Source organism: Cyrtonyx montezumae, unplaced genomic scaffold (genome assembly GCF_038088225.1).
Source record: "Cyrtonyx montezumae isolate F1298 unplaced genomic scaffold, pur_monq_1.0 scaffold_8, whole genome shotgun sequence".
Classification (NCBI taxonomy): domain Eukaryota; kingdom Metazoa; phylum Chordata; class Aves; order Galliformes; family Odontophoridae; genus Cyrtonyx; species Cyrtonyx montezumae.
The window spans coordinates 99,146,188-99,171,101 of record NW_027072089.1 but is presented as its reverse complement, the minus strand read 5'-3'; the positions used below and the strand labels follow the sequence as shown (position 1 = coordinate 99,171,101).

The 24,914-nt window shown below is 40.0% G+C and overlaps 1 protein-coding gene across 22 annotated transcripts in view; it reads left to right on the top strand.

Annotated features, from left to right (window-relative positions):
• The window catches only part of ARPP21 (cAMP regulated phosphoprotein 21), a 185,304-nt gene that overhangs the window by 121,140 nt on the left and 39,250 nt on the right, over nucleotides 1-24,914 (top strand). For 12 of the 22 annotated variants that reach the window (XM_065753352.1, XM_065753350.1, XM_065753354.1 and 9 more), the window contains 6 exons: nucleotides 1,261-1,320; nucleotides 3,762-3,994; nucleotides 10,679-10,909; nucleotides 15,424-15,593; nucleotides 17,704-17,808; nucleotides 20,173-20,436. In XM_065753352.1, the coding sequence (XP_065609424.1) occupies nucleotides 1,261-1,320; nucleotides 3,762-3,994; nucleotides 10,679-10,909; nucleotides 15,424-15,593; nucleotides 17,704-17,808; nucleotides 20,173-20,436 (1,063 nt within the window). The remainder of the gene's footprint in view (nucleotides 1-1,260; nucleotides 1,321-3,761; nucleotides 3,995-10,678; nucleotides 10,910-15,423; nucleotides 15,594-17,703; nucleotides 17,809-20,172; nucleotides 20,437-24,914) is intronic. The other 10 variants (XM_065753361.1, XM_065753365.1, XM_065753371.1 and 7 more) reach the window with 4 other exon arrangements.

Below are 24,914 nucleotides of genomic sequence, written 5' to 3'. Positions count from 1 at the left end.
CAACTGTCACTGCATCATTGTGTGATGGTTCTTCAGGTTCCTTATAATGATGGTTCCTAATAATAAATGCACTTCAAGCAAAGGGGAGAAGAAACTGTGTATTAATTCTGAAGCTGTATGAAATTGAAGGCTCTTTAGCATAGCACTGTTGAAGATCTTAGAAACTGTGTGCCATTATGGCAGATAAGGATGTTAATCAAAACGCTAGGCATTTCACTGGTGAGTGCTGGAGCAGTGCTAGCCCAACTCTGTCCTGCACGTGTTCTAAAACTGTTCTTCATTGGCTTGGAGAAGATCATCTTTCACAGTATTTCTATCTCTGTACATCCTTACTTTTGTCATTTATGGGTAAGGCTGTTCCCATGGTAAATGTCTCCTCTGTAATGGTACAAAACAGCCTTTCTGGTGGATAGTCCTGAAGGGGGAAGGAGGAATATCCCTCAGGATGTCTCACTGCAACCTATCCACCTTGCGTACATTATTACCTCAGCTGCTGCTTCTAAATCATGAGATACATTTTGTCAGAATAAAACTGAAATTGTTAACAGAAGAACCCTGAAAAGACAAAAGAAGATAATCCCATAAACCTACTTTTTTCTCCCTGTGAATGGGAGACTAAGTATGAGGATGCCCACTCAGGTGAAGATCAGTAAAAGACCAAGGTGAAATCTGGACTTCTGCAACCATCGGCTCTACTAGCAGGAGAGCCCAGTGCTCCATCCATCAGAACACTGCTTTTTCTTGCTGCATGCCAGGTGAAACACTTAAACTCGTACTGAGCTCTGTGCACGTGAGCAATCTTGTGGATTTGCTGTGTTGGAAGTTATGTATATGTTTAAGTGCTTTGCCTTTTTTCATCAGAGAACCTGAGCATTTATCCGCACTGCAGAGATTTCCAAGGGACGTAGCAAGTACTTAAAATCATACTTGCAGTATTTTGCTGGCTTGCATTTTCATGTTCTATTAAGTGACATTCTAATGAATTTTCTTTTAGATGTAGAAGTATGGTTCCTTGGCTTCTGGGAATTACCTTGCTTGGTAACAGGAAATGTTAAATGGCCTTCAGCCTCCCTGGCAGGCATTGCTTATGTTCAGTTGACTGCCAAGTTATGGGAATGGGAATTGGGGGCCAATTTTAGCCTTGGTTCTTTAACTATTAACCTGGCAAGTCAGAAGATATTGCTAGAAACTAAATGTAATTTTAAAGATACATTTGTATTACTGTGTGTGTTACCATAATCTTTCTTTTCACTTTTGCAGTAGGCTCTTGGAAGACAGTAGTATATGCAATGATACCCATAAGAAAAGACAGCTCTTTAGGTTTGTATGGCTTACTTTATTTAATATTTGTTTCCCAGTAACTCTCAGTTGTGATTCTGCCAAGGACACCTCGCCTGGGTGTGGGTATGTCATTTGTTCTGTCCCGAAGGGAACACAGAGTTCTTACTCTGCTCATCCCATGCTCTCTGAATGAGGAGATCCCAGCAGGACACCTTCTTTTGGGTCAGAAACTACATCTAGATTTTCAGTTTCTTGAACTCCCACAGACTGGGGGTGATTGTAACTGATGGGAGTCCATTTTGCTTTAGTTCAGATATTTTTTACAGACTAGTGCCCAGACTGACGTTTTTTCCATTCTTTGTTTTATTAAAAGATGAAATAAAAATATAATGAGGTTAAATTGGTTGACGTTCCTTTATCTTAAAGCAGCAGTGCTTGGGAAAAGTTTTCTCCATTACCTTCTGTTCCAAAACCTTTTTCCATCTGCCCAGAGATTATTCAGTCATAATCTGTATCCCAAGGAGCATCCCATGACACAAAGAATCAGTCCATATTTTCATGGAGAGCAGTGGGCAGTGAAAGACCCGATCTGCTGGCTCTCATCCCACAGCAGGAGCACAAGCAGATTTAAATCAACCAGAATTTAGCATGCCAAGCTGCTTATAAAGCCAATCAGCTGCTACAAATTTTAAGCAGAGCCAGCAGAAGTAATGAACTCTTTCAGAAGCATATCCTTTATCTAGTAGAGCATGGGTGTAGCTAGATTTGCTGTTTGCGTATGTAGCAGCGATAAGTTTGTCACTTTAAGCTTGTATCACCTCTGTTAAGATGATTACTACTGTGAGGTACAAGGACACAGGATTATTTGATGTGTGTATGTGTTTGCCAATTGTGCATGTCTGCACAGCAGCCACAGGTGATGACAAGACCACGGGTGGAGGAGAAGAGCTGGAGCTGGCAGAAAAACTACTCCATGCTTTGGGCTAGCCCTGGTGATCTGATGGTCGTGGATTGGGCATGCAGGAGTAAGGAAGCATCAGAAATACCCACGCAGAGACTCTTAATAAATGATATCTATTCAGGTTTGGGGAGCAAATAGGAATTTTGTGTAACCTGCAACTACAGATAACTGGGATGCAGAAGCATTTGTTTTCTCTCCCTCTCTTTCACTAGAATATAAACGTAAGAGAATTACTACTTTTTAAGCACAGGAATGCAAAAGAGTCTGTAAATAATAAACTTTTTTCCTTTCCGTTTAAATCTTAAAGACAATTATTTTTTTACATTTTTAAATCTATTTTTCCTTTTTTTTTTTTTTTTTTTTTTTTACATGTTGTTGCTTCTGTGCTGTTTCTCTTCGTGTTTTCCCTCTGTCTGGGTCTAGCAAAGGTCAACAGGTAAATGCTGCCGATCACATGGGTGTGCGGCTCTGGTTGCAGGCAAGGAACGCACCAGCCTGATCCCATCCTTGGCACCCTGCTCCTCCTCGTCCTGAGTGGTGTAGCTCGGCACATTCTCCAGTGAGAGAGCAGGAGCCACAATCACAGGGAGAAAGGGAGTGGAGGGGCGATAGATCCACTCCCATCCTTTTCATTTGTAGAAAGTGCTTTGATTGAGCCTACTGTAGAATAAGACAGAGGGGATGGGTAATGTCTTCTAAATGCCTTCCAAAAGTCAGTGTCATTAGCCTCACTTGGGTCATAGTGCACTAAGCCGTAGTAGGGCATACTGGTTCTGTCATTTTAACAACACAGCTATTCATCATAAACAAGGCAAATTTTCCTCTGTTTTTTGCTCTCTGCTCCCAGTTTGCTGTGTTGTCACTCACAATACTCTGGATGCTCTGCAGCTGTTCAAGGACAGGCAATCTCTACCCAGAGCTTTTTGCAATTTAAAGCTGGGATGCAGGCAGAGGGGGAACGTGGTGATGTTATCAGTGTATGCAGAGGGGAGAAAACCAAACCTGATAGGGTCTTTAAATGAAGCCTTGAAGATGTTGTTATGTGTGCTCTGGGATGACACCATCAGGGAAGGGGATTGGGTAACTCAGAGCAGATGAGTGGTAATGAGATGAAACAGAAATAAAGAGGGTGGTTGTGAAGAGAAAGGTAGAGGACAAGGCGTGTATTTGATGGAGAGCAAAAGGAGAGGTGTTGAGGAATTTCTTGAGGTAAACAGGCAATGGATATGCTACATCAGCTCTTTGTAATATTGCTTCATCAGTCCAGTCCAATGAAAAGCTCTTGGGATGTATGGGAAAGGGGAGCACTGGTAAGTGCTATGCATGTAAAAAAGGGTCACGGCAATGTTAATTTGCTGAAGGTTGAGTATTGGGGTCAGATTTCCCCTTGTAGGCATGCTTTTGTAAATGCAGAGTACTTCCTTTTTCTTTAGTAGGCTCACTGCAGGGTGCCCAAAGATAGGCTCTGCCCTGACATCTTTTTGTTTGTGTATGAATCTTTGTTTTCTGATGTCCGCAGGGGTAACAGAGATAGCACAGGGAAGGCATCTGGCAGTCGGCAGAGCAGCACGGAGAATGAATTGAAATGGACAGACCACCAGAGGCCATGGAGCAGCACGGACTCGGACAGTTCAAATCGAAATTTGAAGCCAGCCATAACAAAGACAGCAAGTTTTGGTGGCATAACCGTCCTGACAAGAGGAGATAGCTCATCAAGTAACAGAAGTACCGGCAAACTGTCTAAAACAGGTAGCTAGTACTGTAGTGGGTTCACAGTACTCTTTGCTGCACAGTAATAAATGTACGTGGCAGATATGTTTGCCCATCTGTGTGTGCCAGTAGCTGGGTACTGGCTGTTCAGTTTATGGAGAAGAATACCTGGCCTGTGAGATCTGCAAACCCTAGGTGATGTCGGCTTTTCTGAAATAGAGTATTTGCACTTCGTATTTGGACACTCTGCAATTGTAGCCTCAAGAGATAGTAGCTTTTAGAACAAAATAAATGAATGACACAGATTGTACCGTTTTATTAATCTTACTTTTTGCTTAATTCTGAAGAACTGTGTCATGTAGCTGATGAGAATTTCAAGAGTCTTTTGTTGTCATTGCTGGAATACAGACCATCTATCTGCACTGGGGAGTACAGCCTCTCCCCACCTGTTGGCAAATGAGTCAGTGTGCTATGATAGAAACCATCAGAAGCTCTGGATTCACAGAGGTCCTGCAACCTCTCCATTTTCCTGTTTGGTTCCCATTAAATGAAAGCACCATTTAAGGGTACTGTGAACCTGGTGGGAATTCTGCATTTACTTGCATTAACTTCATGGGTGTATTAACATATGAGTGAGTCACAGGGCCTGGATCTAAGTAATTTCAAGCCATGCCATTAAGCTACTCTTATATTTTTGTGTAAAAGTGCATAATAAATAATTAGCCCATCAGATGATTCCATCAGTTTGGTTCACTTGATAAATATAGTACAGGACAGGTGGTAATCAATACTTAGCACTTAGTGGTTTTTCAGCTTGAGAGTGCTTTATGGATGGTACTTAATTTAAGTTCAGCCTATCGGACCTTTGTTAGTCAGATTTCATTCCTATTCCCAAAATGGTGTGGTAGCCTTTGCTCTGCTTCAGGGTATCCAGGAAAGGTGTTTTCAGAGTGAACTGAGGAAACCTTCAGCTTTGAAACTGCATTCTGAACTTCACTGACTTGAATGCAGTAACAATTCTTTTGAGAGAAGGAAGGGCACACAGCTTGGTCAGAAGGGTGCTCTCTCAAACCCTGCTGCTCCTAAAGATACTCTCATGAGAGCGTTCACGATTCATAGGTTCATAGGTACATTAGGTTGGAAAGGACCTACAATATCATCTAGTCCAACCATCCTCCTATCACCATCCCTACCCACTAAACCACTGAATCAGATCCCTTAGCACCTCATCTAAACGCTTCTATACTGCAGCTTTGTTTTTTTTTACCTTTCTTTTACCTTTCTTCTTACCTTTCATTTTACCTTGGACAAGCAATGGTTTTGTATCTTATGTTAAGATTCTCCTCTAGTTCTACTCCCCTTCTACATATGCACAGTGCTATGGAATTAAGACTTAAATTTGTCTTCGATAAACATTAGTATGGATTTTGTTTTTGATAAATATTAGTACAATACAGTTGTTTGGGTTTTTTTGTTTTTGTTTTGTTTTGTTTTTACCTCTGCATTCTTCCTGAGTATAAGCATATAAATGTAGCACAACCAGTGTGTATATATCTTTGAAAATGTGCTCCTGTGTTTTTTTTATTTGTATGAGGGATGAATGAGCTATAGTGTGGCCCAAAGTATGCAGCAGACCATGTTTTTGCTTCCAGATCTATTTGTCTTCCACAAATCATTCCTTTGCATCAGAACTCAATTAGATATATATGAATTAGGGAGGAGGCTCAGGTAGCAGGTATACTTTTCTATGTAGTTAAATGTACTCTGCAGCACTGTATGCAGAGGTGCAGAGCCTTCACAGCACTGTCAGGGAAATCCAGTTTGTCAGGTTGAGATATCTAATTGCAAAAGAGTAATTCTTTTAAGTAGCCATTTTGGTGTTGAAGTCAAGCATATTAAAGGGTGCACTTAGGAAGATATATTAAAGGAGAAATCTCTGAAGCATATGAATAATGGGAAGTGCATCTATACTCTTTAGGCACCAAACCCCAAATTGCTTTCAAATGAAAGCTCTTACAGTACATTTTTAAAACATCATTGATATTAAAATTCCATGTTCTTTGCAGAGCAATTACATATTGAAAGTGCTTTGACTTTTTTTTAAAGTAAAGGTTTTCAATGTGAAATCGAGTATGCACAGAAAGAGTGAAAGTTTAAGAGAGGGAAGAGAGCAAGTCTGGATGTCAAAATGAAGTCACACCTTCAGAGCTGGGACACAAAGTGAATCTGTCAGTCAGCCTGAGGAAAGTCAGGGGGAATAATATCTGAATCGCTGTTTCTGTCCTTCTCTCTGAAATGTTACTGGCTGGCATTAAAAAAGAGTAGAATAACTGTTACAAAAATAACAGGGAAATATGTCTTGATGAAGGGTTCTTTTTGTGCTGAAAAAAAAGTAATTCTGCTGTCTGAGCTTGCATGTGGTATTTGCATGCATTTTCAAGGGTACATTAGGTACCAGGCAATATTTTAATTCACATAATTCTTCATTGGATCTTCATTACCCTATAATCCAGTCATAGGGAAAGACAGATGTTTCACAGTCCAGTACACATTTGAAGTTTTATCATGGTTTCGGGCTTTTGTTTATTTTCTTTTGTCCATACCTGGGAAATTCCATTTCAGTTGCTGTTGTCTCGCTGCAAACACCAGGCATGCTGTTGTGATGCTGACAGGCACTAATTCTGTCCTAGGTCTCATCTACAGAAAGCACTGGTCTGTTCTTTAAAGTGCCTTATGATTCATTGTAATACATTTGAAGATCTTTTTGTCTTAGACAAAGTACATACTGAATCAGCCTGAAGTCAGCAGCGGGTCAAAATGTTTTTCATTGGTTAAATGATGAAAAATGACTATTTTAAATGCAAAAATTATGCTATACCTATGATGGTCATCCTGAAGCACTGTCAAATACTTTTCTTGAGCATGGAGATAATAGGACTTTAAGGATTTTCACTGATGGCTCACAGCTGCCTGTTAGAATATATACTGCGATGCAGTATTAGCACTGTGGCCTTTCTGGATAATTTTAAGTATTTTCACTAAAATTAAATGTTCTACTCTTAACCTTCACTTCTGATAAATCAGTAACCAGTGTTACATAGCAGACTGAGAGAAACTGAAGTGCTGAAAGTTTGCCTCCCCTTAGGCAACATCAGATCAGAGAATGTGCTGTTCTCTGCAGTGGAGTCTAGCAGTATCTATTAGTCTTACACTTTAATTGCATTCAGCTGCACAGTAATAAGAGTTTAGCAAGGGAATTATGATACTTAATTCTTGTAGACTTCGCAAAAGGAACTGTTTGAAAGCCATTATGGTTATCAGACTGTTTGAGTATTACTTTCATGCACCTGTTGATTCCTTAGAAGGCACTGCTCCACTAAAAAGAACAGATCTTTCATTTGTGTTATTACAAATTAGTTTTCTAATTAATTAAGTTGCAGCTTAGTAGATACATAGATGTATTGTTTTTGTTGTAATTCAGTGCCAAAATTAGGACTTAATACTGTAACGAACTCCAGTCAGACTACTGAGGGACATCGTACAAAACCTTCGTTTAGAATTCCACTAGCAAAGTTGACTTTCTAGGGCTGACTAAATATGTGTAGTTGTGAATTTTTACGTTTACGAAAGGATGGCTGTGTGGGAATATCAGCTGTGTTGGTACAGATCTGTAGGTATCGTTAACTTCCTTGGAGTGTCTGCAAATAATCAGAGCCACAGTCTAATCTCTCCTGTTAGGTGTTCATTGCTGCTGCTGTCACACAGACAATTATACTGCTGGCATTTCAATATGTTAACTTTTATACATATACATGTGTGTGTATTTATATATATATATATATACATAAGGTATTCTGTGAATTATAACATTGTGTCTATGTTTTGGAATTGGATTTCTGCTTCTTTATATTTCCTTTGGTCAAACATTAGCTTGATGGATTTTGCAAGTCCAAGAGAAATTGCTGCAATTCTGACGTGTGGGTAATAAATTTTAAGCCAGCTGCTTCCAGTCATACACTTCCCACCAACTGACTGTGCTGAACGATCAATCTTATTTTGTAGCAAAGTATTGTGTTCACATGAGTGCATACCATTATCATTAAAAACAACAAGAGGTCCTAAATGCATCAGAACATGCAAATGTACAAGTGACTTATGGCAGTAGCAGACAAACAGGGAACCTGCATGAGCAGGGAGTTGGACTAGGTGATCACCAGAGGTCCTTTCCAGCCCTTATGATCCTGTGATTTTGTGATTTTGAAACTTAGCACGGTACTGCTCCTACAAAACACTAGCTGTAGAAAGTAGTGGGTGAAGTAGTGGGAACTTGATTCCATTTGATAAGGGAAAATTTACCACAGACTCACAAGGTGAGTTGAGCAGAGAGGCTCAAATTCAGTAGATACTGAATACTAACTTGAAGAAAATAGAGCAAAATGTGTTGCGTTGCTCACTAGTGCTCAGAATATTGGGAAACTAATGGTAACTCATGCACTCACCATGAAAGTTAAGCTATTAAGATTTTACAGTGATTTTTGTCTCTTTCACTGTTCTTTGAACTGCGATATCTCTCAGAACACTTCAAAATATATTAATGGGAAATGATGAGAATGTGAAGGTTAGTATTATGTCAACCATGATGCAGCAAGAAGATTATTGAAGAATCCAGAAGTAGCCAGGATTACATACAGAAAAAAGACATAGGGTTGTGTAATGGGGTCAAAAATCTCATTTAGTCAAAGATCCTTTCAGAAGTCTCTATGAAGGCATCTCTTAATGTGAGTCTGAATAAAGTCAGATTCTCATTTTTTTCTCATTTCTTACAGTACTGAATTCATTCTGTGGTGATTTCTTATTCCGAATTTAGAAACCATGAAAGCGGCTAATCAGAGCTACAAAGACAAGATTAATTGGTGTTAATTTTCAGACATTTGTGTTGGGATTTATTTGTCTTAATATGTCTCGACTTAAACTGATAGGAAGTTGTAATGAGGGGAAATTTTAAAATAGATTATTATGGTACAGGATAAATTATGGCAAAAGTGGTTAGGTAATAATTTCTGGGATATTTTGGAAAATATTAAGAAAATTACTAAAATAGTTTTGCCCCTTGTTTGCATTCTTTCAAAATCACCAACTTGATCTGCTGGCGGAGAAGTGCAGGTCTCTGATCTTTTAAGGAATATATTTCATAGCTCTCATCTCAGCCAACACGTGCTGATAGCTTCAGAGATTGTTCTGCTTCTGCCTTCCATTTCATGAGTACATGTGAATTTGTTACAGTCCTTTGGCTTTTAACATTCAGGTAAATTGTGTGATTCTGTAAATATGATTCTGCCATAAAAACAGCTGAAAAGGAGGGGAGGAAAATGAATATCATCTGCAATCTTCTTTTATGCTAATGGTGCTTCTTCAGAATAGCACTACATGGGGAGAGAAGAGTTTGAACTTAGGTTTGATAGTACTTAGAGGCTTAGAAATAATAACAGGCTAGGGAAGCTATGGAATCTTGTCTGGAATCTCCAAGTATATTTCTAACCTACTGAATTCCATGGGTGATAGAAAAGAGGAGAAAGTAAAGTGAGAACTCAAATAAGCAGTTATGAAATGCACATAGAATGGGCAGAGAAATGCAGAAAAGGACCTGCAGAAGGAAAACAGAACTCCTGTGTCTGCATTTACACTTGGAAGGAAGATGCCAAGTATCACTGGTAGCTTGCTGAGGATGATCTCCAAGAATATTTCTGCAACTGTAGTAATGTGGAGGTCTTAAATGATCAAATAAATAGATCTGTCCCTGCAGGAATAATCTCTGTGTTTCCAGCCTCAATATGCACAGAGAGATATAAATAACAAGTACAGTAACATAATTTTGGAGTGTATTTGTAGAAATTAAAAAAAAAAAAAACATCTTTTGAAATCATTACAGCTTTCTTGATTAAATGTTGGAGAAGCAGACTTAGGGTCCTGCCAATGGCAAGTAGTGCACAGCTCGTTTAAGAGAATTGTTTCTGGTGTAGCTGCCTAGCTACCATATGGAGATGGGGTTTGGAATAGAAAAGTTTGCATCAGCTTTTACACAACAATCCACAGCAATCTGTGAAAAGACACTGTTTGTTAGATAACAAGATGTTTGTGTGATTTCTTAGGAGGAAACCAAGACAAGTAAAGTCTCTGAAGTTCGAAAATTATATACGGTTTTTAAAATAATGAAACTCTCCTCCTCCCAGTCACAAATGTGTGTTAGTACATTTGCTTTAGCTGGTTTGATCAATTTTAATAGTCTATCCATTGAGGAATTAAAATAGTAACATGTTAGGTACGTATGAGTTAGTGACATATGCAACACAGCTACTGTGTTACCTGACTGAGAACATCGTTGCTGAGTTGTTTTATTTTTAATTTGCTTAAAATGTTTTTCATGTATTACCCTGTGTTTAGCTTCTATATTTTATGAACTGGCCTTTGTATTATAAACATATACTGAGCAGTCAGTGTTCTGCTTGACAGAAAACTACTTACTGGTTGAGAGGGAGCAGTCTTTGCTGAAAGGCAGAGGTCTTTTGAACTGTAGAAACTCATCTGAATATTGAACTCGGTGGGGGGAAAACGAAACCTTACTCCTGCTAACTAGGCACGGATTACTGCTTATCTTTGTCCATGTGTATGTGACGTATCTGCTGGGAGCCTGAGTCCCTCATAACTGCGATTCTGTCTCTCCCTTAGGCTCAGAGTCTTCCAGCAGTGCTGGCTCCTCAGGATCCCTGTCACGAATACATCAGCCTCTCCAAAGTGCACCTCTTGTCCCCGGGTTGACAGCCAGCAATTCAGGCAGTGTGTCCTACCCTGAGAACGGGATGAGTGGCCAGGTGGCTCCCAGCAACACCAGCTATATCATTCTTCCACTTGAAGCTGCAGGGATACCGCCTGGAAGTATCCTGCTCAACCCACACACAGGTCAGTCCGGTGCACTCTTGCCATGAGTTTCAAGTAACATTTCAGTGTTACTTGTGTCACCTGGGAACTCAGCACAATTCTTGTTTGTAGAGAGATTTTCTGGTGGGAAGTAATGCAAAACATAATGCTCACGCAGTCCTGGGCAGGGTATTCATCTCGTGATACTCCTTGACTGTGAGTGCTCTGAGGGCCCATTAATTTTATTAAGGACAGATACTCTTCCATATCGAGTATGCTGAGATAAGGTGCAAGTAAAATATGATGCTCAAAGTTCTAGAGGTTGTACTTAGTAACAGGTCAATTTCAAAAGGCATTTGAAATAGCACTACAGAGTTAGTTTTCTTACATGAGCTATGTGATTAGCAATTGTATGTATGTGAACAGGAAGTTTTGTGAAAAAAAGTTGTATTCCCAATTCTGTGTTATCCTGGTTCTTAGAACTGCAGTTTTAACTAGGCACTTGCTGTCATCCATGCGTTTTAGAAGCCACTCAGCCTGAATTTGAGTGCCTACTGAAAGTTTAAGGCAATTTGTTACCTCCTTGGTCCAGATGAAGTCAAGATAATGTTACGCTATTACTCCCCACAGTATTGTACTGACAGCATTAAAAAGGTTTAGGGAGGCTGAGACTGTGATGCTTCTTCAGTGATTTGCACTGTTTCCATAATCATGACTAGCTGTGCTGTCATCCTTAGCTGAGTTATGCTGGAACTAAAATAACAAAGCATACAGTGCATTGAATTTTCCATTAAACAGGGAGCTGGGAGTTGAACTCCAAAAGATTTTTTTTCAAAGTCCTCAATGAAGCATTCAGAAGATTTTCTTTGGGAATTATTACCTATAACTGCTACTTTATGTATATTACACCTCTGCGTTCTAGTCCTTGGTTGCAGATTTGTAGAGCTGATCTCTGAGCCCACCACTAATAATACTGAGTTAGAATGGAGTCATGAAAAAAATGAAAGCTGCTGCATTTAAGAAAAGTACTCCTGAAAAATGTTAACCTAAGCTTTGTTTGGGCATGTAGAGATAGAAATATCTGGAGATGATCAGTATCTATCAGCCTATGTGTGATCAGGGAGGATGTCTTAAACAAGTTCAACATGCTAAGTTCTTTCCAGACAGAGCTGATCTATTAACCTTTGCATTCGTTGACTTTTCTAAAGCTTTTAATGTTTGTGTAGCTATTTTCAAGTTATGATATCCTTGATATGAGAGCCTAATTTTGGTGGCTTAAATGGGTTTTTAGATATTTCTTAACAGGTCAGATTATGGGAGAGAACTGAATGGAAGGTAGGCATAATACACACCCCATATTTATGTACTTAACTGTTTCTATGGTGCTGGAAGTTGATAGTACTATCTGCAACATAAGAATTTCTTGGTCAGTACAGACAAAGGTATTTTGTGTTCTTTCATTCAAAACCCATCAGGCTGAGGCAGAAGTCCATCCATTATTCATCCATTGAATAATGCTAGTGCTGACAGAAACAAGTGGAAGGAATCACTGCTACATTCAGTCAAACGGATGGCTCAGAGGTTGTATCTGTTACTGGCCATAGCAAGGATGAAGGCTGCATCTCACCACACTTGCAAGCCATTAGAGTTGTTTAAGAGAAACATATCCTATATCTGCTTTGGCAGGTCCTCACATTTGTCCTTGGTACCTAGGGAGTCTTTGTCTGCCACAGGCATAGTGCCTGTCAGTGCTGCCACTAGATAAGAGAGCCTGGTCTTCCCTTTGGTTTACCTTGTTGCCTGCACAGGCATAACCAAGAGTTTCTTGTCTGTTGTACGTTTAATATTCACAGAGTGAGTGAGATTTATGTATGTGTAATTCTTTGTTCTATTTTATTTTAGGTTTTTTTTAGTCTGCGTGTTTTATTTCTGTAGCTTATCTGTAAATAAATATATGCATACTGAAGAAAATGGAGGGAGCAGATTCTTACAAGGACTGAAATTATTGACTCAGATGTATAGCTTCACGCTGTTAACTGTGCTGGAAGCCAGGCTGTACTGTAGTGTCTGCTGTGTTTTTAACATGCAGCAAAATACATGCTACAAATTTTCCACTCTTTGGACTCAAAATCTTTGCATCTTATTACAGTAACATTACAAAAGAAGCTCCATAGGGAGGAGGCATAGAGATTGCTGGATGCTGTGCTCAGCTATCAAAGTGATGGATGCTGTCAGAAACACAGATGAAGAGAAGACAGTTTAAAGAAAAGGAAAAAGGAGCTTTGTTTCCTGTAATGAATAGATTCTTTCACTATGTAACATCATTCTTTAGTTCTTTATTCTCCTTTAAGAAAGTGGTTACTTCCTGTCTTCTCTCTTTTGATCCTAACACTGTGTCCTTTAAGATCTTTGCTTCCTTTTACACTGTATAGTCACTGACTGCAAGCCTCTAATGGCATCCACAGATGCTGTCAGCACCTCCCTGCTCTCGTTACATTGCTCAGCTCCTACTCAGGCATTGGCAATTTGTGTTTTTCCATACTCAGTTTCTTTCAGCTTCTCCAGTTCAGCCATCTCCTTCCCCAGATACTTTCAGACCTGGTTTGGGTAGAGACTGTTTATGCAGCTGTGTTCTTTTACTTTCCATCACCTGCCTCACCTTACCCTTTAAAGGATTCCTCTTGACATGTTCTCTGATTTAACCCCTTTCACAATTTAAGAGCATTTATATTTAATTTTTACTCCTTCAGATGGCATCACAGTCTTTGCCCTTCCATTAAGGCCACAGTTCATAACTTACATATGTCTTCCCTGTGGCCATCTGATCTCTCCTTTGCATTGCCTATTTCAAAATTTCTTCTTAAAAGGTCTTTTATACATCATTATAAGCATTCCCAGACTTCTTCTCTTTTGGTCCTGTCATCCTTCACTCAGCCACTATACATGTTCTTTAAGGCTTTATTTCAGTGCCTGGCACATGATTCAGGAGCCTGTTACCCTGCTCACCCAGTCCAGTTACCAGTAGCACACTTACTGCTTTTTGGATTTATTTTCTCTCTAAGCCTCTGCCGTAGCAGTTTTCCCTTTGAACAGCAGTCTGCAGCATTTATGTTACACGTGTTTTTTCTTTGCAGCTTTGTGCTGTGTTATTTGCCAGTGAAGTCACAGTTGATTCATAAGATCACCTTTAACTAAACTTCTCCTCTCACTACCTCTTTTTCTTTGGTGAGCCTTGAATCTTCCAAATCTATAAGGAGACACCAGCTCGACATGATTAAGTGTTAAATGCTGCACACGAGTATTATTGTGGCCTTCTCTAGTCTCTAAAATACTTCTGCAGCCTGAGACTCCCAAGTTAAAAAAAAGCCACAAATGTTTTCTCCATGCCATTTTCTCCCAGGGTCTTCACAACAACAATCAAGAAACCATCTAATGCACTCAGCTGGCCCATGCCTCTCTTCCACTTTCTTTGATCTTTCCCTACCCACTGTGAATGTGACTTAATCCAGAAAATGCTCATACTTTGGAGAGGGAAGGCAGGGTTCCTTTACCTGGCTCTTCTTGTGTGGTTCTGATCACAATAGTAAGGAGGAAGGAATAAAAAAGCACAGAGTGATGAATGGATGGAATAGGCAGAGGCTCTACCTGCACCAGGGGAGATATAAAAAGCAGAAGCTCCTTATTTCATTTACACAGTTACCACATTTCCTCCTGATCTCCTATTTTATCTCAAATATTCCTACTTCACTTAACTACATCCATTGTTATCACTTTGTGCCTAAATTTATTAAGTAGAAGTGTAGAGAATAGAGGTCATGGAAACATGTTGCCTACACTCTTTTTTCTTTTTCTTTTTCTTTTTTTTGTAAAGCAATGACTTGGGCAAGGATAATTTTCTATATTTTATTTTTTAATATCTGAAGCAAAGAGTCCAGCAACTTATGCTTTGTTATGTACATACCACCTTCTGCCCTTGGTGAGAATTGGGCCAGAATTTCTTTCTTATATAAGAGGTTTTTATAGACATATTAACTGTTTCCTCTCTGACGACCTCCCAGGCTGCCTCCTTTAATTAGGGTATCGCTCTCTAAAGAACACCACTGTTACTACAGTGTGTAAATAAATTACTAACTAAGGTTTTTTTCTTGTATAACTAGGAAGTATGGTATGTTAAGAGTAGTTGCATACATTTAACTTCCATTGTACAGCAGTAAAATATACATGGATATCCTCTGCTTTCAGTATTTGTTCCAGAGTTTAGTCTTAGTACTAACTGATTCATCACTGAATGATTTCCAGTAACCAAAGTACCTGAATCATCTTATAGCCATGGCAACCTTTTAGTCACTCCTTGGGGGTTAGTACTGCCAAAACAAATATCAGTTATCTGCCTTGCCTGCCAAAAAATAGAGATGGCTGATAATGTAATGAGAAAAACAATCACTTTGCTGTTGTAGAAAGTCAGTTAGTGATCAGTTGGAGCAAGCTTGTGTGATTTCTTACAGAAAACAGTCCTTTTTAAAAATGTTCAGCAAAGGAAATATGTTTTGTTTCAGGTCAACCCTTTGTAAATCCTGATGGGACGCCGGCAATATACAATCCTCCCAGCAGCCAGCCAACAATGAGGAGCCAGATGGTGGGACAGTCTCAGCAACAGCCTTCATCCCAGCAGCCTCAGCAGGTTCAACAGCCTCAGCAGCAAATGGCAAGTCACCTTGTCACACAGGTAGGTGTGGTGGCCATTGGACAAAGAAAAAGAGCTCTCAGGGATATGGAGGATAACCAAAAGGCTTAGGGGATGGAAGGGTGCAACCAGACAAAATGCTTTCTGTTCTTTTCTTTGGAAGAAAACTGTGCCTTTCCAACACGGATGAAACAGCTGGAGAAGGCAAGTTCCCTTTCAAATTCCATCGAAAGGATAGTGTCATTTTGAAAAGGACTATTGAGCTAGTTGGTGTGTGCGTATGTAGTCTTTAAATTTCTTTTGGAAAAATTGCTGTGCAAGGAGAAGCTGAAGCATTCATTTTCAGACTAGTGTAATCTGTAGTTCTGTACAAATCACTGAGAGCAGAGGTGTGGGAGAACAGATCTATATTGACTCTTTGCCAGCCACCTTTCCATAGCTTTGAAAGTATAAGTGAATGTATATTAATGGTGTTTTCTCCTCCTTAGTGTTTAATTACTCTCCACACTTTCTCTGTTTTTATCCATTTGTAGGTTTATACTATACTAGCAGCTGCACTTAGCAAATTTGATCCTCAATGCTAATATACTGTGTAAAAAAAATTTAGAGTACTGTGCTCATTAGGGATTTCTCCTCTTTTGGTAAGAGAGTTGAGGCATCCAACTTAGGTAGAGTGTATGCAGAATATTTATGCAGTCCAAACAGGCTTGTAGATTTTTCATTACCACCATCCCCAAGGTAGGGGCTGCCAAGCTGAGGGCAGAACTGGAACCCAACTGGAATGATAGTGTGACAGGGGAAGGTGGAGAATTTGAACTTCAGGCTTTGAAAACATTACTACTTGGTGTATTATCAAGAGTCCTGTGCTTTCTCTGTGGCTTGGGCCCATCACACACAAATTTATCCTGGTGCTGTGTGAACTTCCATGGACCTTTTCCTGGCCTTTCCACAGCAGAGGGGTTGAGTTCAAAAACTTCAGGTACAACTTGAGGCCCCTAACTCTCCCATTCAAGTTACATCAGGCCTGTGCTGCAGCTAACTCTCTCACAGCCCTACCCCACCAGAGAGACCCTTGATCATCTTCTGCCCTTCCCTCATACTCTGGCCACGATCCTACTCTGAGCTAGAAGCTCTGGAGCTAGAGGGAAATAGTGGAGTTCAGGTTTAGTGGCATGGTGCTTCATCTCCCTGGGCCCTGGATGGCCGTGGCACATGGCTTGTGATGGCCAAGCACAAGCAGCAGACCTTGGGTCTGGTTCATACTGTACACTGTGTATCTATTCACTCAGGATGAACAGCACAGCAGACAAAGGGAACTACTCCAGCAAGAATCTGGTATCCTACCTGGTCTAAGAGAAGCCAAGATCTACTGTACTTTTTGCATTTTAATTTGGCACAATTTCATCCCAGGTTATCCTGTAAGACGATGTTTAAATTCACTGCAGTTGCTTTGAGATTACTGTGTTTGCACTGATGTTTGTGGCTCTTGTTTCTTCATTTGGTCTCAGCAGTTTCAGAAGAAGGTGGTGGCTCCAAATCTCTGTAAGAGTCAAATTAAATGAGAGATTAAAACAAAAGAAATAGTAAAGCTGTTCCAAGGCAACAGTGCTATAGAAAATTATTCTTTCACTTAGGTAAACATCTGCTCTGAGCTGACAGACCTGTCTTTGTCATTAATTTGCAGCCTGTTTTTTGTTAATTTTTCTAGCTATTATGTTCTGCCAAAGCAGCTTTACAGTCATTATTCCTTTTCCTATGACACACTGAGTTAAATCAGTCATTATCAGCAAAATCGAAATGTAAACTTACACTGTGCTGCTCTTCCAGTTTATCTCTGTAAATTAAATGTAAAATTATAATTTGGCTTTGCTTCGCATCAGTAATAAGAAGGTGTAGCTGAGACTTTATTTAATCTAGCAGCCATCAAATATAAGAAAATAAGGAGAAAAGTCTGCAATAAAAAATTGTTTGTGGAAAGCTAAAATGAGGACTAAAATCATAGTACCTGACCTCGTGTACTCTTCTGGCGATGAGTCACCTGCATTTTCAGAGCTGTGTTTGAGACCTTTGTTCTCAGAAACAAAGCTTGTTGTTGTTATCTCTTTTTCTAAGTGGGTTGTATTTATTGTCTTTCACTGTGTTTGTTTTGCAGCCTGTTCAGGCAATGCAGCCATCTTCTCAGTCAGTCCAATATCCAGCAGTTTCTTATCCTCCCCAGCACCTCCTGCCAGTCTCTCCAACGCAGCAGTTTTCTGTGGTACTAAAGACTTTTGTATTTTCCTTTCTGTTAAGTTGGGTGTGTGAGCATGAATGTGCTCGAGAGCATCTGGGGAGGACTGCAGTAGGCTTCCCCCATGAGAGCTCTATCTCAGACTCTCTTGGCCTTAACATTTTTGGGCACTGACAAGCATTCTGTAAGAAAATCCCTGCAAATCCCTGCTGATTCTAGCTATCCAACCTAGTCAATGAAGTTAGGAGCAGAGCTATCTACCTACTTAGTGGAGCCTCAAGGAAATGGGTATTTGGGATTTGGATATTATCCCCTTTTTCTGCCCACGACTGGAGAAGAGACCTCTAGGAAATAATTTTATTTTATCAGTATATTAAATCTGCTGCCTAGATTTATTCCCTGATCATACCATAACACTTAAAAACCAGAGTATTGGTGAGCCAGCTGCCAAAAGTGTGATACTATCATGCATCACCGCTTAACACTAATGGCCCATGTATAATAAAAATAAACAGAGTGCACTTCTAGAGTCTGGTTTGGTGCTCACAGGGCTAAGATTATACTGTTGTAAAATAAAGCTGACATTTTAAGAGACACTGCAAGATCTTTCTTTTCTTGTTATTTTCCACGGTAATCTTGTTTATGACTGATTTTTATCAAGGTAGAGATGTCATCTAGTTACAGTAAAAGATGGAAACAAAGCTGAATGGATCCTTGCAGCTAGAATTTTATTGTTAACACCTAGTAGATGAATGGTACCACTTAAAGGACAAGAAAACATGTCTGGTGCTGAACAGAAGTTCAATGATATCTCAGTGATAATTTCCTTGAAAAGCATCTTCCAGGCATCTCAGATTGTTCTAGTGATAACAACTAAAAAATAAGAAGCCAACTATGACTATCTTAGTAGTGAAACCTCCCTTCTTCATGAAACAGTTATTTTCATGAAATACTAGATTTATCTATTTAATATATGTTGTATGCACAATGTGAAAATTGTAGGGTTTCGAAGCTCTTAACCTCTGTTGTGAAAATCCAGAGACCTTCCAGGCACAACGAAGTTTCTTATTGAGTTTTTTAATAGTCAATTGCTATCCAGGTAACAAATATCCTACCTTTTTTAAGAAATAACTCCAGATAGACCTCTTAATTGTCTGAATTCTGGATATGAAGTGTCACTAAAGCAAATAGTGATCCTTCCTTATGCCTGCTGAAGCTCAGGACAAGAGTATTTACAATGATTGCCTATAGTATCCTTTTGCAGAGCTGAAGGTTGAGTCTGAGGAGCAACTGCTTGTTGCCATGCTCACCATAAAGAGCCATGTTATAATATTCTGAAGTTTCCTGCAGGGAAATACATTGTGCAGGATGGCTTTGGAGAGTAAACATCACAGGAATGTCAACAAAATCAAAGACAGTCCGTTTATAAAATGATATGAATGTTTTAAATATAAACATTTTTTGCATTGTGTAGTCCCCATCCCTGAGAGGAGAGTAAGAAATGTGCATATTAGCATGAGGTAGTTTTATGAAGGATACCTTACTATATAGAATACATTTTAATGTTGGATATTTAAAACTCTCGTAATCTGGGCACAAATGAAGATGTATAGGTCCACATTTATAAATCTTTGACTTTCACAGAATAAAATTGAGAGCTGATTTTAGATTCAATCTTTTTGCAACACTGAACAGATACTGTCTAGAATCCTTCTTTCATGACCAGCATGTAACATGACCTAGGTCCATTGACTTAACATGTTACGTTCATCCTACCATAGATTTTTTTTTCCCCTCTCCAGTCAAATAAAACACTTGTTTCTTTTAAACACTGAACTAGGAGTCTAGAAATAAGAACCAGAGGCTTAGCTTTTTTTACCTTCTCTATGTTTGCAACCTTGGATTATCAAAACAAAAAAGGAAAAGATCTGCATCTGAATTCCACTGAATTACTGTTGGGATCATTTTGAAAAACAGGTGAAATTACCACCATGTCTTTGGATGAGGAATTCTGTGTTTGGCGAAAAGGTATTCATCATAAAGTTACTTTCATGCCCTTTTTATTGAAAATGTCATCTTCTGAATGCAGTAAAGTTCACTGACATTTAGGGGAAAAATAAGGATGTGAGGAGAGTAAAAGCCAAAATAATTGGCTTTTGTGCCAGGCCATGCCAACCACCTTGTAGCCTTTGCCCTAGCGTTTATAGTCATTTTCATTTTAATTGTCTCCATTTTTTTCTAGATATCTCTGCAAAGTTTGGCACTTATTTGAGCCGAGCAACTCCTTCTCCCCTCATGCTCTGTTTGAACCTATTTAGTTTTGCTGATTTGCTTAAACATGTACTGCCGACCTCATGTCTACATTGTTTTCTACTGACTTTCACCCTGCAGCGAGATGACATGACCACTCAGTTTAACCAGATGAGCTTAAGTCGTCAGTCATCTGGAGACAACCCCGAATCGCCTTCTGGTCCTGTCTACCCATCACCCATTCTACAGCAGCCTGCCCAGCAGACGGGTTACATCATGGCTTCCCCAACGCAGCAGCTTCCCCCAGGAGGCTTTACAGGTTCAGGACCACCAGTGTCCCAGCAAGTGCTGCAGCCCCCACCACCACCCCAGGGCTTCGTGCAACAGCCACCACCACCTGCTCAGGTACGCAGAACCTTCTCTTCTTTCTATTGCAAGTGTGACATGGTGCTCATTATAGAATCAGAAAGACAGTATTAAAAATATTCTCTAGGTTCTTCATTTTTATTTTGATTTTTTTCCTGCTTTGGTAAAGGTTTAGCAGATTTTCAGGCAGCAGGGGACTTGCAAAGCTTCTTTCGTTTCCGGGGTTTCAGCAATTCCTTCTTTATCCCCAAACCATTTTCAGAACATACGTTTGAACTACAGAACACATCTGCAGATGAATATGGAGGAGGAGGGTAAGTAAATATCCATAGTCCTTTTTCCCTGTATATATAAAGAGCAACAACACACCAGCCCAGGTAGTCGTTAATCATATTTAATTGACTTGAACATGTGAGATGTCACAGATCAGTAATTTTTACCGCCTTCTTGAAGACTGATAATGTTTTTCCATTCACTACCAAACATCTCTACTTGTCTCCTGGGTATCTTTATGGAATATTGAAAGTGATTACTGTCAAGAAGTAAAATGCACAGATGACTTTCTGGCCCATTTTCAAGGCATACACTTGAAAAAGCCAAATTTCTTATCCAATTATAGATACAATTTTTAAGTAGAGTTTAAATCAAGTTATTAATATTATGTCTCCTGTTTTTCTTTTATCCTTCTGAAGAAAGTATTAAAAAAAAGTAAAAAAACTCATTATTTATTTAGTTTAAAAGGAATTTAAATTCACATTTCTTTGCTTTTAGCTTCCTACCAAAAGTCTGTAACTGTCTTTGTTACTACAATTCCATGTTGCCATATTACTGAAAAATTTGTGCTGTATAATACTTTTAGTGGGCTAAAGATCTAGTGCCTCATTAATTAACAAAAAAAATGGAATGAGAGAAATACTGATGCTCACATCCCACAGAGGACTGTGACATCCCTCATATCTGTAGTTATAAACTCTACACCCATTTTTCTGAGAGAAGACCTCTGAAAAATAATATTTAGGAGCTCAATTTTAAAACAGTGACTTCTTTTTTAATTGAGAAGACTGGTAGAAAAAGATTTCAGTGTTTGTCAAATGTAGGATTTTCTCTATAAATATTGAAAGATAAAGATGGCCTGAAAAGTAAAATCCCCAACCCATTCCTCACCTGGTCTGGACTGTGTTTTCTACCTGAGTTAGCAGGGCTGCCCAGAAATCTTTCCTCACATCTACCTCCTGGTGCCTTTGGTGCTTTCAAGCACCATTTAACCAAGCCTCACAACACTTCTGGTGACCCACATCACTTGAGTGCCTCTGCGGCACTCATGGCACACACACAACAGTTTATTCTAGATGTCATCTCCAAGCAAGTGGAAGAAAAGATTATCAGGAGTAGCAACATAGATTCACCAAGGGGGAATCATGCTTGACCAATCCAATAGCTCCCTGTGATGTCATGAGCACCTGAGTAAATGAGGGGAAAGTAGTGGATATTGTCTACCTTGATGTCAGCTAGGCTTTTAACACTGTCTGCCATAACATCCTTGTAGGTAAGTTTAGGCAATGTGAGATAGATTGTAACAACAGTAAGGCCTTGTGATCAGTGGTGCAGTGTGTGTTTGGAGGCCTGTAGCTAGCAGTGTTCCCCAGGGTTTGCTACTGGGTCCGGAATTGTTCAACATCTTCATCAACAGGCTGGATGAAGGGGTAGAGTCCACACTCAGTAAGTGCTGCCATTGAGTGAGAGCTGGGCAGAGGAACCTGATGAGGTTCAATGAGGACAAGTGTAGTGTCTACCTGGAGAGGAATAACGACATGCATCAGTACAGGTTAGGGGCTGACCTGTTGGAAGGGAGCTCGGTGGAGAAGGACCTCGGAGTCCTGGTGGACAACGGAGGGTGAGCATGAGCCAGCAGTGTGCCCTTGTGGCCAAGAAGGCAAGTGGTATCCTGAGGTGCATTAAAAAAGAACAAATGACCAGCAGTTCAATGGAAGTTCTCCTCCCTCTCTACTGAGTTCTCCTCCTCAGTTCTAAAAAGTCAGGGAATTTCTAGAGAGAGTTGCATTCTGGGGGCTTTGCTGCATTAGCTGAGTGTCCACTTTTCCCATCTCAGGCAAGACCTAATGTGTAGCACATTGGGTCCACATAGACTCATCCATCAGTTGACTTTTGGGGTGCTTTTTTGAGCTTACCTCACAGCCATTTGCCTGAACATTGTCACATTCGTCATTCAGGGGCTGAGTGGTGAGACCTCAATGTCGTGATGGGTAAGCTGGGTGTGGAATTTTCACCCAGATTAGTTTGGTGTCTCTTTGTGAAGCTGTATTCTACTGTCAGTGGTGAGGCAGAAATTCTCTCAAAGGAGATGTAAGAAGGAGGTGCCATTTTATCTGTAGGCCAGTGTAGGACAGATACGATGCTAATGGTGTGTCTAATGGCTGCCATCTCTGTCCGTACCTCAAATGTGGTACATACAGGGACTTTCCTTCTGCATCATAATAAACTGAGGAGTTAGTGAAGGCAAAAGAAATATCTTCTAGGTTTGCAGCAGCTTTCATTATTTCCTCTAGAAGTTATCCATCCCCAGAGGGAGGGCTAGTAATGCGTAGAATTCAGAGCTATCAGCTTCTTCTGCATCTTTTGCACTTGCACACCATTCATCTCCAAATTGCCACTGTTCCAAAAAGTCCATCTTTTTTCACATACCTGTGTGGAAGAGGGCATGTGGAGGTCACGCCCTGTTGCCTGTGCTTGTGTATCGGGAAAATACAGTGGCCTTGGTCTGCTGGGGCAGGGCAGCAGCTTTTTTGCATCAGAACACAGAGATGGGAAATCTTGATGTAGAATGTGGTGTTGTGGTTTGTGTGCTACTCGGAGCATGTGTAGAGCAAACAGGGGCTCTCACAGAAAACTAAGCAAAGCCTTGGGAAATAGTAGTTCCTCCATTTCAGATGCCCTGACCAGCAGGGCTGCTACACCATGTTGCCCTCCCCCACTCAAAGCACAACTTGACTATGGCACTGGCTATTGCCAGTCTGAATCCCTTGTTACTCTTTTGAACTTAGATGCAACCCTGGGCTGGTTTCAGATGCCAAATCAGGTAGGCTGAGACAGGCTTAAAAACAGAGTAATAGAAGCAGTAATGCATGCAGACATTGTGATGCATCAATCAATGCAAAGCAATCAATGTAAAAGCACTTTTATATCTTGAATGTTTCTTTTGGATTTATACCAGTAAGAAGGTGGCTTGACTCTAATGGCTAATTAGTTCCCATAAATGCACTGCTTATAAGGTTCTAGTAGATTGGCTGTGGAAAATGAGAGCAACGAAAACTTGGGTAGAAGTACTGTGAATATGAGCTTTTTCTTTGTGAGCTGAAAGGAGAAGCAAGAAAAGCACTCTAAGCCTACAAAAGTGAAGGTACTGTTTCGTATTATTAGCTTTCATATCAAAGTTCAAGTAAATACGGCTGTACAGCCGCACTCTGTAATTCTGTATCAAAGCAGAAGCAGACTTGAGTATGAAAGCCCCTTACACATCTTATGCTGCATCTTTCCTTACAGCCGTTCTTCAGTTTAACAACCAAGTCATGATTTAATAACCTGAAAATAGCAATCTGTCTTTGCTCAGCCAGCTGGCAAAAAAACCCTTAGTCTGTGTTTGCTGAAGGGGACTTTTAGCAGCAAATTCTTATTTGCTTTCTGTATCACAAATAGCAATCATCTTCACTTTCTCAATTTTCTTCTCTGTCTAGTGATTCTTCTGTAGCACTTAGGGGCTCAAGCTCTTCCAATAAGGGTCCACGTTACTTTTTGGAAGTGTTCTGTCATTGGTACTTGTCATTGCTCAGCATTTGCTGCTTCTTGTTTCTGCCTCTGCAAATGAAGAGATAGGGAAAACTGTAAATACTGTGACAGAGACAAGGCATATGCTCATAAGTTACTTCCACCTCTAGCTCTTTGTGAAAGTTGTGCTGGCAAAGTGATATCTGAAAGTGAGATAGCACAAACTGCCGGTGAGGTTGGGAGAAGTAATACAGGTTGAAGGATTTTTCACCTGAATTAATTTTGTCACTATTAATTTGAGCTGGCTCTTTTCAGAATCTTGCCCTCCTAGAGACTGTGTAGCTACCATAAGGCAAAATCTTTATTCATAGCATGGCTCCAGTAGGAGGGAGTTGGGAGTCAATCTGAAGGCAGAAATCCTACATGTGGGTGGGTCTGTGGGTGGGTCTTAATGATCTGATACAATCGTATTGGTGGAAATGCCTGGAGGCGTTGCACAAAGGCCATTATTTTCTGTTACTATTCTCACAGTTGTTCTGGAGGATAGGGAGAAGAGAGGAATGCTTGATGAAGGATGCAGCCCAGTCAGTAATGATACTGGAAAGAAATGTTTCTCCATGCTTCAAGACATTATTGTGTTTTTTGTTGTCTTTTCTCCAATTTTATGCAACCATAGCTACCATTAACAGTAGTGTCAGCATCACTAATCATCTAGGCGAAGTTGTTAATTCAAA